The 17,369-nt window shown below is 44.0% G+C and overlaps 1 protein-coding gene across 1 annotated transcript in view; it reads right to left on the bottom strand.

The window, feature by feature from the left end:
- The window catches only part of STIMATE (STIM activating enhancer), a 136,693-nt gene that overhangs the window by 37,262 nt on the left and 82,062 nt on the right, over positions 1 to 17,369 (bottom strand). Inside the window, exon 4 of the mRNA XM_086939187.1 lies at positions 10,873 to 10,994. Coding sequence (XP_086795313.1) covers positions 10,873 to 10,994 — 122 coding nt within the window. The remainder of the gene's footprint in view (positions 1 to 10,872; positions 10,995 to 17,369) is intronic.

The following is a 17,369-nucleotide window of genomic DNA, read 5'->3' as shown; positions in this document are numbered from 1 at the left end:
GGTGGTGGAGGTGTGAGCTGGTCCGAGGGGCAGATGGCCACCAGGAGTCGTGGCACGGTGTGGGGGTATCTTCTCATAATTTTTTACAGTGTTGAGTTTGCGGCAGTTGGCTCTCAAAGTGAAAGTTGTTCTCAGACCTGTCTGTGCCCCAAACCGTCAGCTTGTTTATTTTGGTTCACCTACAACAACGGGCAGCAAGTGTTCTGTAGAATGCTTACATCATTACCTGTAAACTCCATTTTCTCTCTCTTCATAGACATCTACAGAAACATCCTTCAAACAAAATCTGCACCATGAGAAGCAATAATTCTTCATAAACCTCAGAGCTAACCATCCTAAGAATGACACCATCTTCATTCAGGCTTAGGCCCTATACTCGGTCAGACAGCAGCACTATGTCAGCCTCTAATATCTATTTAACAAACAATTGTTATTGACTGAACTCACCAGTACTAAGCGTCACAGTCTAGTGAAGATTTAGTCTATATTTTATTTCATTGTTTTTTCACCTGTTTTGGGTGGCTATCACACGCCACTCTAGGCCGCTTCATTGGATTGGGCTGCATGGACAGAATTGCCACCGCTTTGTAAATACAATTATAACAGCTTCTACTAGGAAAATACAGTAATACTGGAATACATTTAACATTTCTTTACAAATTATGTTCGAACTGTGTTTACTGATGTGATTTCGTCAAAGAAAGGTACTGTGCCTGGTACAGTGTGCTCCTCCAAAGAATGGCACTGTGTTTATTGTAGTGTGATCTCCCAAAGAATGGCACTTTGTCTGGTACAGTGTGCCTTTCTTTGGAGGATCACACTGTGCCAGACACTGTGCCTTTCTTTGGAAGAGCACAGTGTCTGCCAGAGCGTGCTCCTCCAGAGAAAGGCAGAGCGAGCTCCTCCAGGGAAAGGCAGAGCGTTGTCCTCCAGGGAAAGGCACAGCACGCTCCTCCAGGGAAAGGCACAGCGCGCTCCTCCAGGGAAAGGCACAGCGCGCTCCTCCAGGGAAAGGCACAGCGCGCTCCTCCAGGGAAAGGCACAGCGCGCTCCTCCAAAGATAGGCACAGCGCGCTCCTCCAAAGATAGGCACAGCGCGCTCCTCCAAAGATAGGCACAGCGCGCTCCTCCAAAGATAGGCACAGTGTTTGGTACATGGCATTGTGTGTGGTACAGTGTGCTCCTCCAAAGAAAGGCACAGTGTCTTGTACAGTGTACTCCTCCGAAGAAAGGCATGGTGTCTGGGACAGTCTGCTCCTCCAAAGAAAGACACTGTCTTCTACATTTTGCTCCTCCAAAGAAAGGCACTGTGTCTTCTACATTGTGCTCCTCCAAAGAAAGGCACTGTGTGCTCGGTGAAAGAAAGGCACAGTGTTTGGTACAGTGTGCTCCTTCACAGAAAGGTATTGTGTTTAGTGCAGGGTACTCCGTGGCTGGTACAGTGTGCTGCTCCAAAGAAAGGCACAGTGTTTTGGAAAGTGAGCTCCTCCAAAGAAAGGCACAGTGTTTTGGAAAGTGAGCTCCTCCAAAGAAAGGCAAGGTGTCTGTTAGTGTGCTCCTCCAAAGAAAGGCACAGTGTGCCCCTCCAAAGAAAGGCACAGCGCGCTCCTCCAAAGAAAGGCACAGCGCGCTCCTCCGAAGAAAGGCACAGCGCGCTCCTCCGAAGAAAGGCACAGCGCGCTCCTCCGAAGAAAGGCACAGCGCGCTCCTCCGAAGAAAGGCACAGCGCGCTCCTCCGAAGAAAGGCACAGCGCGCTCCTCCGAAGAAAGGCACAGCGCGCTCCTCCGAAGAAAGGCACAGCGCGCTCCTCCGAAGAAAGGCACAGCGCGCTCCTCCGAAGAAAGGCACAGCGCGCTCCTCCGAAGAAAGGCACAGCGCGCTCCTCCGAAGAAAGGCACAGCGCGCTCCTCCGAAGAAAGGCACAGCGCGCTCCTCCGAAGAAAGGCACAGCGCGCTCCTCCGAAGAAAGGCAAAGCGCGCTCCTCCGAAGAAAGGCACAGTGTTTTGGAAAGCGAGCTCCTCCAAAGAAAGTAGTATTAGAAGACAATGGTCCAAAGACTATTATTTTGCAATCTCACAGTTAGTCAACACTTCATAAATCAATCAGTAGAGTATTATAATCTACTCAGCATCAATAAGTTGAACAGTCTCACAACGCAACAGCCAAAGATGATAATCAGTGGTGATTTATTCATTTTCTACCACTATTAGGCGATATAAATAACTTTTACAATACATATAGGTCATTTTGGTTGCCCCAAGGGGAGCGTGCAAAATAGAAAGATGTGATAGTGCTTAGTGATAAAGGAAAAAAAAAATAGCAAGGAATTGCAAAGATCGTGACATAAAAAAACTGTTTTTTTATTGTACAAAAGGATCAATAATCATCCCTATACTGAGACCTGGCCATAAATCAATTCATCCATAATTTTAAATCATTAAGAAACCTATATATCTGATGATTATAATGCACAAGAGAGTAATAGTATATAGGTCAAGGTCAAAGATCAAAAGAGCGTCGACGTTTCGACTCGACTTCGGGCCTTGCGGTGAATTAAGCCTGGGCCGTGCGAGTCTTCATCAGGACTAAGGAGGCCAACCATATATCGTTGGAGGACCCTATGAAACAAAGAAATGGTCTAAGGAAGCTGTTGCTGGTAAAGAAACTAAGTCAGTTTTTTTTAATTTTTTTGTTAGTGTGCTCCTCCAAAGAAAGGCACAGCGCGCTCCTCCGAAGAAAGGCACAGCGCGCTCCTCCGAAGAAAGGCACAGCGCGCTCCTCCGAAGAAAGGCACAGCGCGTTCCTCTGTAGAAAGGCACAGCGTACTCCTCCGAAGAAAGGCACATCGCTCGGGATAGTGTGCTCTCCAAAGAAAGTCCGTGTTGGAGAAAGGCACAGTGTTTTGGAAAGCGAGCTCCTCCAAAGAAAGGCAAGGTGTCTGTTAGTGTGCTCCTCCAAAGAAAGGCACAGGACGCTCCTCCAAAGAAAGGCAGAGTGCGCTCCTCCAAAGAAAGGCACAGTGCGCTCCTCCAAAGAAAGGCACAGCGCGATCCTCCAAAGAAAGGCACAGCGCGATCCTCCAAAGAAAGGCACAGCGCGATCCTCCAAAGAAAGGCACAGCGCGCTCCTCCAAAGAAAGGCACAGCGCGCTCCTCCAAAGAAAGGCACAGCGCGCCCCTCCAAAGAAAGGCACAGCGCGCTCCTCCAAAGAAAGGCACAGCGGGCTCCTCCAAAGAAAGGCACAGCGGGCTCCTCCAAAGAAAGGCACAGCGGGCTCCTCCAAAGAAAGGCACAGTGGGCTCCTCCAAAGAAAGGCACAGTGGGCTCCTCCAAAGAAAGGCACAGAGGAGCAAAGGCACAGTGCGCTCCTCCAAAGAAAGGCACAGTGCGCTCCTCCAAAGAAAGGCACAGCGCGATCCTCCAAAGAAAGGCACAGCGCGCTCCTCCAAAGAAAGGCACAGCGCGCTCCTCCAAAGAAAGGCACAGCGCGCCCCTCCAAAGAAAGGCACAGCGCGCTCCTCCAAAGAAAGGCACAGCGGGCTCCTCCAAAGAAAGGCACAGCGGGCTCCTCCAAAGAAAGGCACAGTGGGCTCCTCCAAAGAAAGGCACAGTGGGCTCCTCCAAAGAAAGGCACAGTGGGCTCCTCCAAAGAAAGGCACTGTGTTTGGTACAAGGCACTGTGTCTGGTACAGTGTGCTCTTCCAAAGATAGGCACTGTGTTTGGTACAGTGTGCTCCGCCAAAGAAAGGCACTGTGTTTGGTACAGTGTGCTCCTCCAAAGAAAGGCACATTGTCTGGTACAGTGTGCTGCGCCATAGAAAGGCACAGTGTCTGGTACAGTGTGCTCCTCCAAAGAGAGGTACAGTGTGCTCCTCCAAAGAGAGGCCCAGTGTGCTCTTCCAAAGAATGGCACAGTGTCTGGTACAGTGTGCTCTTCCAAAGAAAGGCACTGTGTCTGCTACAGTGTGCTCTTCCAAAGAAAGGCACTGTGTCTGCTACAGTGTGCTCTTCCAAAGAATGGCACTGTGTCTGGTACAGTGTGCTCATCCAAAGAAAGGTGCTGGAGGGAATGGTGTCACAGCCACTCATCAGTAATATGAATTAGAAACTCTATACATGAGCTGTGGAAACCCTGTTACCACTGGTCATCTACAGGAAGAAATTTCCTGCATCTAAACAGAACTATGTGCAAAAATATCTTAATGTGCACATGGTACGAGTTACACCTGTTGAATAACAATCTCAATTTTAAGACTAGTTAACCACACTCACATCTGGGAGTGTTAAAAAAAGAACAAGAAGCAGACACCTCACAGGAACCCCAAAGGGAGTAGCATCAACTAGGGAATCGCCAGAGGTAGCAACTGCTGCTCACTGCCTTTCAATTTGCGACTTCTGGCACTTTCCTTGCCATCTCTGGCTTTGACGTCGCTAATGCAAAGCATAGAAAAAGTAGACACAGCTCTCCAACAGCCATGTGCACATGCTTCATCTCCTATCAATTGCTCCTCTCTTATGTTCTCACAGAAGCCCTCAACGCCAGTCAGGTTTAGGGCTGGACTTTACTTCCCTTTGTAGATCACCGTGGCATGGAGATGGAAGAAAGACCTGTGAACTGCAAGTGCCTGCCTTGTGCAAGCTCCTGTTAAATGGGAAATTGGCTTGGCATCGACTCTGCAGGCCAAGACTGCCTCAAGCGGCATCCTCTCCCGGTGCTCCGAGGCCCAAGGTAACCAGGTATTTGGGTCATGCTCTGATGATGTAATGCATTTTGTCCCTATTGGGCAGGTGATCTTTTATTAAATAGAAAAGTATGCTCCTCGGACACAACACTGGAGGGTGGTGGCTGAGGCTGTGGTTTTAATACACAAAAAGGTCAACAGGCAAACAATAATGAATCTCGTTTCTCTCAAATGTTTCCCAGGGTTAGGTTTCAGCTTTTTCTGTAACGTAATATCTACGTCATTGGCTAATAATGCATAACTTTTTTGTGCCTTTCAGAAAAGTAGGTGTGGTGGTCTAAGGGTATTTCAGGCCTTTATATGTTAATGCATGTTAGAACACTTAAGAGCGCTCTTTAGCCAGTGCCCAGCCCAGGAACGTCTTACAGATTACATGAGTGCACACCAGGCACACAGCCTTTACTGCGTCTCTCCAGCAGCAGTGCCCAGTTCAGATGCTAGAAGGAGCATAGTTAAGTGCCTCCTTGCCCTCGTTGAGTAGTAACAAACAGCCACAACTGGGGAGCAGGGAGCCCCTTAAACCTCTGGTCTTTGGTGAAACAGCATCTGCTGCCCCAATGATCGCTACACCAATGGCAATGCCCACAAGGGGAGCGCGGATGCTCCAGCCTCCACACATGCCACGGCTGCCAGGACGGATTCCTATACCACAGTCCCTTGATGGAAAAGAGAAGTAGTGTTTAGCTGGGGTTCGTGCCAATGAAACAAAAAGCACATGGTCAGACATGCTGGGAGTATTTATTTATTTATTTTATTGAAGTTTTGTATAGCGCTGGCTAGACCAGAGGGTATCAGAGCGCTTCACAGCAAATAGAGATCGGTAGCAAGGAAAATAAACATAGAGAAACAGGAATCAGGAGCAGCAGGCAGGAAATAGAGTCTGTAAAACAGCAGCTTGGGCACAATAAGGATCGGAGTTCACGAGTGAATCCATCGGCTCTGGGTTCAGAGAAGTATCGGACTTCACCATCCGGCGTGAGGTTCTCGTTAAGCACTGGAGAGTTCAAGGAAGAGGGCTTTGAGTACCGATTTGAATTGAGGGAAGGAGGCGGTCATTCTGATATGTGGGGGGGTGGCGTTTAGGGGTTTAATTTTATAGAGAAGTTTCAGGTTCAAGAACGCGCTTTTAGCAGTTTTAGAGATGTGTTTATTCATGGCCAGTTTGGGGTCGAGAGTGATTCCTAGGGATTTTGCGGAGTCCGTTGGCTTTATGGAGACATTGAGGGCATTTAAGGCTTTGAGCCATTCCACTATTTGTGGGTTTTCATCTTTGTTCGAGATAAGGAGTACTTCCGTTTTTCTTCATTCAGTTTGAGGTGATTTGCTGAGAGCCAGTCTTGGACCTCCATGAGTGTGGCATTTAATCTGTGAATGTCTGCGATGGAGGTGGACTCCAAATAGAGTTGGGTGTCATCCGCGTAAAGGTGGAAGGGGATGTTGGATTTCCTTAGAAGTGAGGTGAGGGGTTCCATGTAGATGTTGAAGAGTTGCGGGGAGAGTACTGATCCTTGAGGGACTCCTTTGCTGAGGGGGAGGGGGTCTGATTCAAAACGGTTGATCTTTATTCTTTGAGTGCGGTTGTTAAGAAAGGAGGAGAACCATTTTAGAACTGACTTTTCAATGCCCGCTCTCTCTCGGAGGACATTAAGAAGGAGGGTATGGTCTACTGTGTCGAATGCAGCCGAGAGGTCAAGGAGAATGAGAAGGCTACAATGGTTGGAGTCGAGTAACATGTGTAGATCATCAAGGATATTTAGGATTGCGGTTTCAGTACTGCAGCCTTTCCTGAACTCGGACTGGAGAGGATCCAGTAGATTAGAATTCTCTAGATGTTGGTTTAATTGAGAGAGGACACATCTTTCGAGATTTTTGGCTAGAAACGGAAGGTCGAGACCGGCCTGAAGTTGTTCATGTCCATGACTAACACAATAGCCAACGGCTTGAAGCAGCAAGTTTCCCAAACGACTCGTCGTTTGGGAAACTTGCTGCTCCAAGTCGTTGGCTATTTGGTGTTACTGATGGGACCGCGTGATTGCAGTAGGTAGTGAGTGCCTGGTTCATCTCGCTATTTGAAAACTCAGTGGACTGGTGACGCTATTTTACACCTTTAGAGTGGAATAGAGCTACATAAGGGTTTAAGGGCCATTGTTGGCGAGGCGGCAGTGGGCTCGGTCCCTGCCAGCCGTGTGTTTTGCCTAAGAGAGCTAATATACCATTCAGAAATATTGAATCCCCTGTCCTGATGATGCCATAAGGAATCTCTGGCTGAAACGCGACCGCGCCAGCGTCGACATTTTTAAGGAGTCCCATCACGTAGAGTTGTGTGAAGAAAGTAAAGAGCCCCTTGCATAGTTTTGGAGGTGTTATTCCTCAGGCGCAATAAGGACTACATTGTAGTGTATTGCATAGATTTAAGAGTGTACACGCGGTTTGTTTTGTTCTCAGTAGGGGAACCAATTATTGACCTACTGGTTTTTTGATATGTGTATATGTTTGATATATGTTGTATATGTTGTATAGATTGTATATATGTAGTGTATCATATTTAGGAGTGTGATTCAATTGTTTGTGTAATGAAGTGTATATTGTGTATGTATGAAACCTGTATATGTATTAGTTTGTTGTGACTATACTGTGTTTTCTTTCCCGTACACGTACACAAGTTGTGATAGCAGAAATTAATTGGTCTTGAATAAGAATAGAGACCAGCAGGGTAACGAATTGTACTCTGGTTGAAAATAGATATTTTTGATTGATTCCTCCATACCATTCATTTTTTTGATTCTACATCGTTGATGTTATTGCTCAGGTATACGAGGGTAATTTGGGCATGACCCCATTATATATATACTTGTAGTGTGTGCTTCTGGCACCCGTTTTAGAACAATATACACTTAGTGTGCCAAAATTCTTGTGAACGATCTGACAGCACTGGCAACTTGAAGCCCCCACAGTTATTCCGGCTGTACTTTATTGCCAAATAGTTCATCCAAATGTACACCTCATTGTTGTGTACATGTCTTTGGAAGAACTATATGTGTAGAAATGCTGGTCTGAGTTCAAGTATACAAATGGACAATGAAAGTTGTGGTGACATCCACTGGCCCTTCTCCGTGAGATCTATCTTATGTGCACCTTGCCTTGTCCTGCATGCAATGTGATGTGATGGTCACAGTCTAGTAGGACCGAGAAAGGGATCTCCATTTGGAGTGCATGTTTGTCCAACAGCATAGTCGGTCTTGCACCTTCTTTGTGAGCCCTACGCCAGGTGCCCACAGTTGGTCAAGCCGTTCACTAATGGTCTCATATGTACGGCCAAATTCACTACCCAAATGAACAGGGTGCCATATCATTGCTGCTCCAACATGGTGAATCTGGAAAAGGAAAGTACTGCCCAAGGCCAAGACCATTTCACTGCTGACTAAGCCAAACTTGTCCTATGTTTTGGTGTGTCCCAAGAAAGGTAGGAATGCGACAAGATTCAATTTCATTCCCTGCTAAATGTAATTGGTACAATGGGTATATTGCCTCAATTATGCCTTTTGTGCCCTCTGATATGGAGGAAAATATCCTGTTCACAAGCCAGCCATCTAGGTATGGATGTCAATAGCTAGCTTTTCAACGTAAGTGTGCCTTCACTACCCAAAGACATTTAATAAACACTCCAGAAGCAGATTATAACTTCAGAAAGTAGCACAGAATAGCATCAGAAATTAGTAAAGTTTTTAAACTATTACTAATTAAACGTATAACATGAATGATAGGCATGCGGAAAGAAATATCCTTTAAATTGACAGTTTCCTTGAACTTCACTGCTGCAGTACTCCCATTAATGTTTGTCTCTCTACCATTTTTGCGTGTCCTAATGCATGTTCTAATCCTCAATTATAGGAAGAGTCTCAACAAACAGTGTAGAAATAATCCTTTCTGCATCTCATGCTAAAGCATAATAACTAAGAGTGGCAATAAAGAACTAGGTCAGTGATAGAGTCTTTCCTTCATATATCCAGTGGGGATGGATGCTTTAATTCTTAGGTCAATGACTATTCCGCTCATGGACAGTGGCCTGAGTTTTCCTCCTGTGTCCTTAAGGTGAGTATTTGAGTAACTTTTCAAAGCTTGCCGACTAGGAACATTGCATATTTTAGTACAAAAATAATACAGTGTAATTAGCTTTGTGCGAGAAAATGGATGCACAAAAGTCCAGATTTTTTCCCACCGCAGCCAATTATTTACTCTCTTTATCCAAAGTGTAGAGCTGTAGTTTATTGACCACTTATGAGTTGTAATAAAAAGGACAGTCTGCTCTGAATTTATTCACAAATGCATAGTTTCTTGTGGTGTACACTTGTTCTTGCACAAAACAAAAGGTTTTACTCAACAGACAGCTTCAACCATCAAAAACACAACAGCAAGCAATAGCTTCATTTTAAAACACATTAGTAGAAATTAATTATTTCATTGTAGTGTGTTCAGCACTTCATCCTCATCCACCACTTAAGAGCTGCAGTCCACACCACTGTACTGACATCTGGATAAGTGGGTTATATGTGGTCATATTTAGGTAAAGACTTTACTGCCACATTGTGTATCAAGGAATCAGCTTGGTAGACATTACAAATGTGCCGCTCTCTTTTACTATGTACCGATTATTATTGAGAGAGTTAGGCTATGGAACAAAGGACTGAGCTATCAAAGTGAACCTTCTTCACTCAGGGATGCATCTTTCTCCTCTGGGGCTGTTGGGAGAGGAGTAGGATTCCCTCTTGCTTTAGATTTCGCTCCAGGTCCTATATTGAAATATTTCAAGCTTCCTCCAATTTACAACTGATGCTTTGTCAGGTCCATGTTCTTTCGAGCCTGAAGGCTTTGAAGGGAGTTGCGGCCTGGTTCTGGTTGAAAGGTTTTGAGGAACTAGTTATAAAATCAAGCACCAACACCACTGCAGAAAAACCTCGGTGGTTTACACACAAAAGCTGGACTCAGTGTTAGCATAGCCTCAAGACTCTAGTCCGTCTCTGAATGGCAAGCATAGCTGACGCTTTCAGTAAGTTCAAAAGGAAATTTTCCATACCAGACAACAAAAGTTGGAATAAAAGAACATACTTAGCATTTATTGATTTGTATACATAAACAGAAGTAGAAGAGGCCTGGCGTCCAAAAGATCTACATTCTAGCTCCAGTTCAGAATATTTGTTTTGTCTGATGCCACTCGTGCCTCTGAATGAAGTGGCATGAGAAAAAAAAAAAACAACAAAACAAAGATGGCATCAAAGGCACAGAGAATTGTGGGGTTCGGGCTATAGTTGGTGACTGAGTCATGCCTAAGGTCAATAGCCACTTTCGGAAATATCCCCTGATTTGCAAGTTGCCCCCAGTTGTTCCACTCTTCTTGAACACTGGGATTTTTGCTACATATTTGAAAGTGGTCATCTTAGAGGTTTTGCTGAATTTTAAAATGGTAACCAAGTTGCCTTCCGGAGCAGACAGTTGCCCAACAATTTCAGCACCCTCACATTTCTCCTAATGTACTGCCAGCTGCACAAGCCACTCTACCAACGGGTAGACAACAATACCTTACAAGAAAAACGATGTTTCATGAGACCGGAGTGTAGGCTGAGCTAGAGAGACCAACTCTTTACACCCGCATTTCTAATTTTAACTAAAGAATGTGGTCAGTGAAAAACGGTAGTGTTGTCATCTGACATTGAAAAAAGGAAAGGAGGTCCTTGTGCCATGCTCTTGCAGTGGTTCAAATGCAGGCATAAACTCATTAAGTTAGTATCTGAAGAGTCAGGAACAGTCCGGCGATTGCTGGATTGCACTTTATAGAAAGAGGCAATGTTCCTTGTGAGAAATTAGACTGGGCAGATGAACTTTTGACTGTTTATGAGATAAATAAACTTCTGCCTAACAGCTGGTGATAAGCAGGAGAGGGTTTCTTACAAGCTTAATGCGACAGCATTTATTAAAAGGGTAGTCTCCAGTATTGCCTGTCTGTACAGCAGAGTTCACAACCGACTGAACACAGAACTTAAGCAAAGTTGTATCAATTGCTATGGTTTAGATCTGCACAAACATGGCATAAGGAATTTGATTTCAACCAATTATCAATAACAAACATTTACCGTATTCTCCAAATCGAAGTGAATCCCATTGTCGCCATTCGACTATAACACCGACTGTCCGCACGCCAGCGTAGATGATCAGCATCCCCAACGTAGCATCGAGCAGGAAGTTAATGAGGTACCTGCAGGAAGAAGGGCGGTGTATCATATTAAGCGCCTTCGCTTTTTTTTAGTAGATCTACATCCATGTATCGCTTTCCATTATAATTCTTATTCAGAGTGTGTGGAAAGTGTTACATTTCTATTGACTAGTTCAAGGAAGAGTCCATCACAATACATCAGGTATATGATTGTTTGACAGCAATAGCTGAATAAGCAAAAAGATTACATTGTAACGCAAGAATTGCAAACATTTCACATTTAACTTCAATTCTCTCTGTCAAATGAACGAATCAATGCCTTGTACGAACCAATAAAATAAAGTATGCATTTACTCAATCCACTTGATACAAACTATGGTAGTCTTTTTGTGTGTGTACCTGCACTAACAGTTATATAGAGTATACAAATGTTAAAAAGAACAGGTGTCCACCATTTAAACAAGCAGTAGCAAAGCCAAAAGGTCTTGCTCTGGCTGCTGGCCTTTTTGCTTTGTTAATGACCGTTTTGTCATGGTTTTTGTAAAACTTAAAGAAGATGCCAAGCCCTCAAGATAAATAAAGAAATGTTGGCTAAAAGCAAGAATAGTTGTTTAGGTCTCAGAAAGCATACTTTACCAAGGTATTCTTGGTAATGAAGGGAACGACGATGTGTGGGTTGAGCTCTATAAGAAACAGCAGAATGCCCTCACTCACAGTGAAGATGGCCAGCGGGTGAAGGGCTGACCAGTCACTGCCCGGTGTTAAACGCTGTAGTGGTCCGAAGAAAAATGTGAATGACAACAATGGATAAAGACTAGATGTATATTATATGTACAATTTTAGTAACATTAAAAGGTTTTGATAACGCCAACCCCCGAAAAAACACGTTTTTTCAGCAGTCTAAAATTGCAAAGAAAGTGGTCCCAAATTCATGAAACAATTATTCCTATAGTTGGACACAAGGTGGCGCCAACAGGCGGAAAATTATTTTCTGCATTTTTTTTAAATATACGTATGGATCGTGTTACAGACCCATTGAGTCATGATGCGGTGATCTTTAACAATGGGGGCGCATGAGCAGGGAAAAATAGAAAACGCCAATTCATTAACTAAAATTGTAATTATTACGGTTTCGTTGAAGGCTTGGCCGTAACGTGCTTTGTCTGCAAGAGGGTCAACAACGTTTGTCATAAAAGACAACGTTGTTTATTTGTTACGAGAAAAGGTGGATATACTGGGGGTACAGTGACCTCCGACACATCCTTTTTGCATAATGTGGAATCTATGGGCCAGGTTATCTACATGCGAGAGAAAAGAGCAAAACCTGGTTGTAATGACCGCTGCCCTTCTGACCGGGTAATGATTGGCTCAGATAAACATCTGCTATTTACTAATGTTACAACGTGTTTATCAACTGCCTTGTTTAGAAGCAGGAAGCGTTTCATTTTTTAAACATACGTCCATATGTATGTTTTGCATAAACTTTAATAATACTTCATAGCATTGAACATGCTGTTGTGGTAGGTACACGCGGGGGTTGCAAGTATGTTGCATACAGTGGGGCAGGGTGCACCAGAGATCGTAATAACACCACACCACACGCCTCAACCAGTGTTACACCTAGTCTTTCTCAATGGTGTTGTCAAATGGTCATTACAGGTAGCGAACGTGCTTAAATGTCAGTGCTTGGTGGGAGCTACTAGGGATCTCTCAAAAAGCACTGGCTTTCAGCAAGGCAAGCATCCAACACATCTCTTTCAAAATGGACGCAATAATGGAAAGATAACTTCAAGCCACTTTCAGTTAAGAGCTGAATTTAAACTGTACTTGAGTTTAGTTTCGCAGTAGATGGTTTGTTGTTTCATAATACACCTCTGCTTCCACAGATCTATTTCAAAAATCTTCTCCCAATACATACCTAGAACTTTGCAAAAAAAAGTGACCTTGACTTAGACTTTAATTGTCCCCTCCATTTCTTTTGCATGACCATCCGCTTCCAATCCACCATTTGCATGCCTCCCAGATCTATAAACTACTTTGCCACATGCCTGTCCAATGGTAGTGGACCTAGGGGTGTGGGAAGTGCTACCACGCCCTCATAAAACTTGAAAAAATGTAGATGAAAAATGATCAATATAAGGGACCCTTCACATGCTTTTTCTGGCAGAATTTTTTCTGTTTTCAAAGAAACACTATCAAATATCCCCCATTGCTTTTATGAGGTGATGTTACTGGCTAGTACCCCCACCAGTGTGCCTACCACCATTTACGTCTATCTCAGAAACCATAACCATGCAACCTAGCATCTCTTTCCATCAACGGGTTGCTTCCAGCATACCCCCACTAATGATCACATATAAACTCATAGAACCAAAGAACCTAGAGTAGATTCATTTAATAGTTTCCTTGATAGCAGCGGACAAATCCAAGTAATCAATAGACTAGCCACTGATGCTGGGTGTAGGAGTAGAATGCTGCTCGCTGTAAAGTGCTTCAACGCCTCGTCAGGGGTAGTAAGTGCTGCAGAAATACAATTTCAGATCATTTCACTACAATGCTATTCACTGCGACACACTCATCTCACCAGTGCCATTCAGCACTAAACAGCGAGCAGCATTCTAAGGGGGACAAAGTTGGGAGTTTTAGACATCGTAAGAGGGGGTTTGTATGAAAATGTTTGGAGTTAGGGCCAGAGAGTTTAACTGTGATACTAAAGATAACGAAACTTGAGCAGTGCCTAATGCAAGCTGATGGTTGCAAGTGGGGGCTCATCAACACTTTTTTTGGGACCAGGCTCATTTTTAATCATCAGACTGACTCAGAACAAGAAAGAAAGAAAGCAGAAAAAAGGGGGTGGAAGGGAGGAGAAGCAAAGAGATGGAAACTCATGGCAGTGGAAGAAAGGAACCTACGAAAGTGATACAGAAACACTGGCTGATGAGAGGCATAAGGTGAAACAGACTAGACTGTTGTGGTATTTGGCAACACAAATATTCAGCAGCAGTGCCAGTGGGCTTCTTAGAAAAATGTAGGCACAGCACTTTAGCACTACTTGGAAGGCGGCCAGGACCGGTTGGGGATGGGGATGCAGTTGTGAAAGTCTGTAGGCTTGTGACAAAAAGGTTTAAAGCATACTCCCCTGCTTTCCCCTACGAAATGGTTATCAAATTTGTCCACAATTCTTGAAATTAGTAATGCATTATCAGCTACTGTTTATTTCTGGTATAAACAAATGGTAATGGATTAATTTCAATGCTTTCAAAAGAAGAATGTCTGACCACGAGTTTTGCTGCATATAATAATTTTAGGGTCATATGTATTTTCTTTGATCACCGAATGTAATATCTTTATGTATGTAGGCTTCTACAGCACAAGCCTAGGTTCAAAACAACGGAGCACAGTAAGGTATCACAGGTGAGCATACAAAACAAAAACAGACGAGAGGGGAGGGCGGGTCAGCTTTGGAGCACCAAATCAGCAGCTACAGGTGTCGGTTTTGTCACGAGGTCAGTCACAATGGGCAGATGTAGATATTGAAGTATACAAAAAAGTGATGCATAGAATGCTTGAATTAATCTAAGCCACTGGTAGTTACTCTGACCGCATCCCAGTCCATCGTTATTTTGCACACCCTGCCACCTCAATTTGGACTAAGCCATATGCAAATCAGTCTTGACCCTGCTTTAATAGGAACAGTCATGCCCGAACCGCCAAGGCAGGTCCTCCCTGAAACATATCGCTTCATCATACATCATCATAATCTGGTATGTGAGATACCCGATTTGAGCTAGATTCTCTTAACGTTTATGTCTTAGGGCAGATTTTTCCATTGAAGCTGTTATTTGTTGGCCAACAGCCGTCAGTAATGAGCGTTAACATGCCTCATTGTTATGTTATGTAGATTTGCAGAGAACTACCACCTGGAAGGGTAACCTGGGGGCTTAGAAGGAGTCTAACCAAACATAGCGCCTAGAGAGACTACTCGAAAAGCCAGGTTTTCAGCTTCTTATGGAAGTCAAGGAGTGAGGAGAAGGATCTTTAGTGTAGCACCAGGTCGTTCCACACTTTAAGAGTGACGTAGGAGAAGGCTTGATTGTCAGATCTGGTTTTCTCTATGTGTGGCATCTGTGCAAGTAGAAGTCCAGACAAGTGGAAGTGTCTTGAAGGTTTGTGAAAGTAGATACAATTGTTGAGGTATACTGGGCAAATGTTATGTAGAGCCTTGAAAGTGTGGATGAGGAGTCACAAATAAGAGTGGACTAGTCAGCACCCGCTACTCTGCCAGGTCAACAATAGCTGTGCTTCAGCAAATTCAATGAAATCAGGTTAGCGGTTTCACTTCATCACGGGAAGACCAGTGGTGGTAGCCGCCTCTATACATCAGGCATCTGTACTACACTGAGACGCAGAATTAGAGTATTAACACAAAACGGCACTGCAGTACTCTTTATTCCCTGCACACCGAGTAGTTGCTCACATTAAGAGGTCCTCTGACACCATGTGACCAATTTCACTATAGTTTATGGGGATGGGACCAGCAGGGGTCTGAACTCATGGATAAGGTTCCATCTGCTGGGATAGGTAAAAGATTCCCCTGCACAGCGCTGGAGCATATGCTCCGGCCTCAAAATACCAATAACAAACTGTACCTTTTTGGCCTTTCCCTCAGGGTGACCACGAGTGATGCAGGTACACAGGAGGAGTCTTTGCAACAAGGAGTGAGACCTGGGGCGGGGCTCTGTCATCAAAGGGGCACATAATGAGGGTGATTTCTGTAACGGACTCTAGAGGACTGATAGTGGTGGCAGTGATAAAATTCCTTTTACTTGTTGCCTGCTCGGGAGGACAAGATGGAACAACGGCCTCTTCCATATTTTTAACCTGATTTGTCAGTCCCATGCAACCAGATTGATCGCCCAGCCATGTGATGCATGAATGTTTTGTTTATGGGCCCTTCTTATGAGCAACTAGCCGCACGAAGGAGACTCGTCCTTTGATTGACCTATTTCTACAACTGGAGATTTGTTCCCCAGTTGTTTTCTTTTCTTTACTCAATAAGCTAGGAGCCCCGTGAGAGCCCGACCAGGAATTGAACAGTCTCCGTCTTCCTTAATTACTCAAGTGCTCCTTTGTCCTGATGAAGACCCGCTGTGAGGCCACCACTCACCCTCCTCGTCACTGGGGTCGAAACGTAGACCGTCCTACCAAACTCCCACATGCTCATAGTACTAAATGTATTAATTTGTAATGTACCTATGAGCAATGTATGTGTAGGAACTTATTGACCGCTATCAGGCTGTGAAGGTCTATCTGTACATATTGTGTATTGTATATTGTGTCACAAACACCTTTACCCTGTCCCCCACTTGCTTATTCACTATCACTACCCCATTTCCCCATCTTGCTTCATACACAAATGAGCACTACCAATAAGTATTTCGTAAGAACTCATCAATGCTTTGAATGTTAATCGCATCTAATGCTGGGATTACATGGAAATTACATTTCCGTTCTTAAACTTGCTTCCAGTTTGTGATCTTTTTTTGTTTTGTTCTACTTACACTCAAACTCTTATATAAAGGTTTAAATACTCGAACTCTTATATAAATACTCCGAACAACTATCTAAAACGTACTATGGGTCACATGCATCAAGCTATTTACCGGTCGCAAACGGGACGATTAGCAGAAATAGCCTTATGAGATGTATCAAGCCAAAGGCATTCGCAAAATAGGTAAATCGCAGTTTTTGCGATTACTGATTTTGCAAATGCAGTTAGGAATCTAAATTTGCAAATGCAGTTAGGAATCTCAATTTGCGACTCCCTAAATGCAATGCAAGAAGCATTCTCAGAATGAAACTTTGCATTAAGGAATCGCAAATTACCATCAACTTAAAGTTGATGGTTATTTGCATTTCCTTCGAAAAATGCACAAAATTGCATTTTTCTAAGTGCCATGTGACACATACACAGGGGCATGCGTATGCGCCATATGCACACAAATACCATTTTTGGGGGTGCATCAGGGTGGGCTTTTGGCCCCCTTGCACCCTTAAATTGCTTTCGCAATTTCAGATTACCTAAATGGTAATCGCAAATTGTGAATGCTTTCCCATTCATTCCTATGGGCCTCTAGGACCATAAAAAAGAAGGGGAAAGCATTCATTATTAGCGAATCGCAATTTGCGATTCGCCAATAGGGAATGTATAGGAATCGCTATTATTTCTACGATACCTGCATGCATAAGGAATTGAGATTCCTTAATAGCGATTCCTTAATAAATCGCTATTAAGGAATCGCAATTCCTTTGCTTGATTCATGTGCCCCTATATTACTTCTGTAAGTAGAGAACCTGGGTGGAGCACCTATGACATATGGATGATGCCACACTGTATTCCAGTGTGTGTTTGTTTCA

Source organism: Lissotriton vulgaris, chromosome 9 (assembly GCF_964263255.1).
Source record: "Lissotriton vulgaris chromosome 9, aLisVul1.2, whole genome shotgun sequence".
Lineage (NCBI taxonomy): Eukaryota > Metazoa > Chordata > Amphibia > Caudata > Salamandridae > Lissotriton > Lissotriton vulgaris.
Note: the sequence above shows the minus strand (reverse complement) of the source record. Positions and strands in the feature narration are given on the sequence as shown.